The 1078-nt window shown below is 49.9% G+C and overlaps 1 protein-coding gene across 1 annotated transcript; it reads left to right on the plus strand.

The window, feature by feature from the left end:
* The first annotated feature begins 303 nt into the window (after window positions 1–303).
* On the plus strand, window positions 304–750 carry LOC145676557 (uncharacterized). The gene has a single exon (XM_081747391.1). The coding sequence runs from the start codon at window positions 304–306 to the stop codon at window positions 748–750; it is 447 nt and encodes a 148-aa protein (XP_081603517.1).
* Window positions 751–1078: the final 328 nt, after the last annotated feature.

Genomic DNA, 1078 nt, shown 5'->3' on the forward strand with positions numbered 1-1078 from the left:
GAGACTTTCGATGAAGAAAGAATTAAGAACTGCAGAAATCATTTACCCATACACACCAATTAAACAACTTTATGATCATATTAAAACGAGGTGAGGTATCAGTATTTAATTGTATTTTGCTAACAACAACAACAATAATAATAATAACAGAAACATACACTGACTGAGAAAAACTTATGGAATAGCAGGTCACTGATTCGCGGATGGACACCACATGTGTTCAACGCCACCTGCAGGGCTCCGCGACGGTTTCAGTTGTGTGTAATACTTTGTGGGAACTGGCTGTGTGAGTGATCCAGTATAATGTTACGTCGTCGTGAGTTAACGGCATTCGAACGTGGCATGGTGGTAGGTGCCCGACGCATGGCACATTCGATTTCGGAGGTGGTGCAGGAATTCGGCTTCCCAGGTTCAACCATCCCAAGGGTGCACCGAGAATGGGTGAATGAATGTGTCACAGTCCACAACAGATACCATACTGGGCGTCCAGAGGACCTCAATGATCGAGACCGCCGACACCTGGGACGAGTGGTCAACAGAGGCAGGAGAGCAACTGTGCAACAAATCACGGCACAATTCAACACTGACCGTGCTAGAAGAATCTCCCAGTGCACATCTCATCGGAACATGTGTCCTCGGATATGGGAGCCGTCGCCCTACCCGTGTGCCGCTGCTAACCTAGCGTCATTGCACACTCCGGCGTGCATTTGTCACCAATCACCACGGATGGACACTGCAACAGTGGCGTAACGTAGTATGGTCCGACGAGTCACGTTAACAGCTGTGCTATGCCAATGGGAGGCACCGTGTGTGGCGCAGACTACATGACGCGATGGATCCCGCATGCCAAGAGGGCGTAGTGCAGGCCGGTGGGGTATCAGTCATGGTGAGGTGTGCATTTTCCTGGTATGGAATGGGCCCCCTGGTTGTTCTGGAAGACACATTGACTGGTCTGCGATGCTCGGAAACCATCTCCACCCGTTTGTGATGATTCAACACCATGACGACATTGCGGTCTTTCAGCAGGACAATGTGGAGACACATCGCGAAAACATCGTACGTGACTGATTTGGTGAGC

The sequence above is a fragment of the Thermobia domestica genome, unplaced genomic scaffold (genome assembly GCF_964235325.1).
Source record: "Thermobia domestica unplaced genomic scaffold, izTheDome1.hap1.1 HAP1_SCAFFOLD_211, whole genome shotgun sequence".
Classification (NCBI taxonomy): Eukaryota; Metazoa; Arthropoda; class Insecta; order Zygentoma; family Lepismatidae; genus Thermobia; species Thermobia domestica.

Coding starts and splice junctions, on each gene's coding strand:
- LOC145676557 (XM_081747391.1), top strand. CDS start 304: ATGTTACGTCGTCGTGAGTTAACGGCATTCGAACGTGGCATGGTGGTA.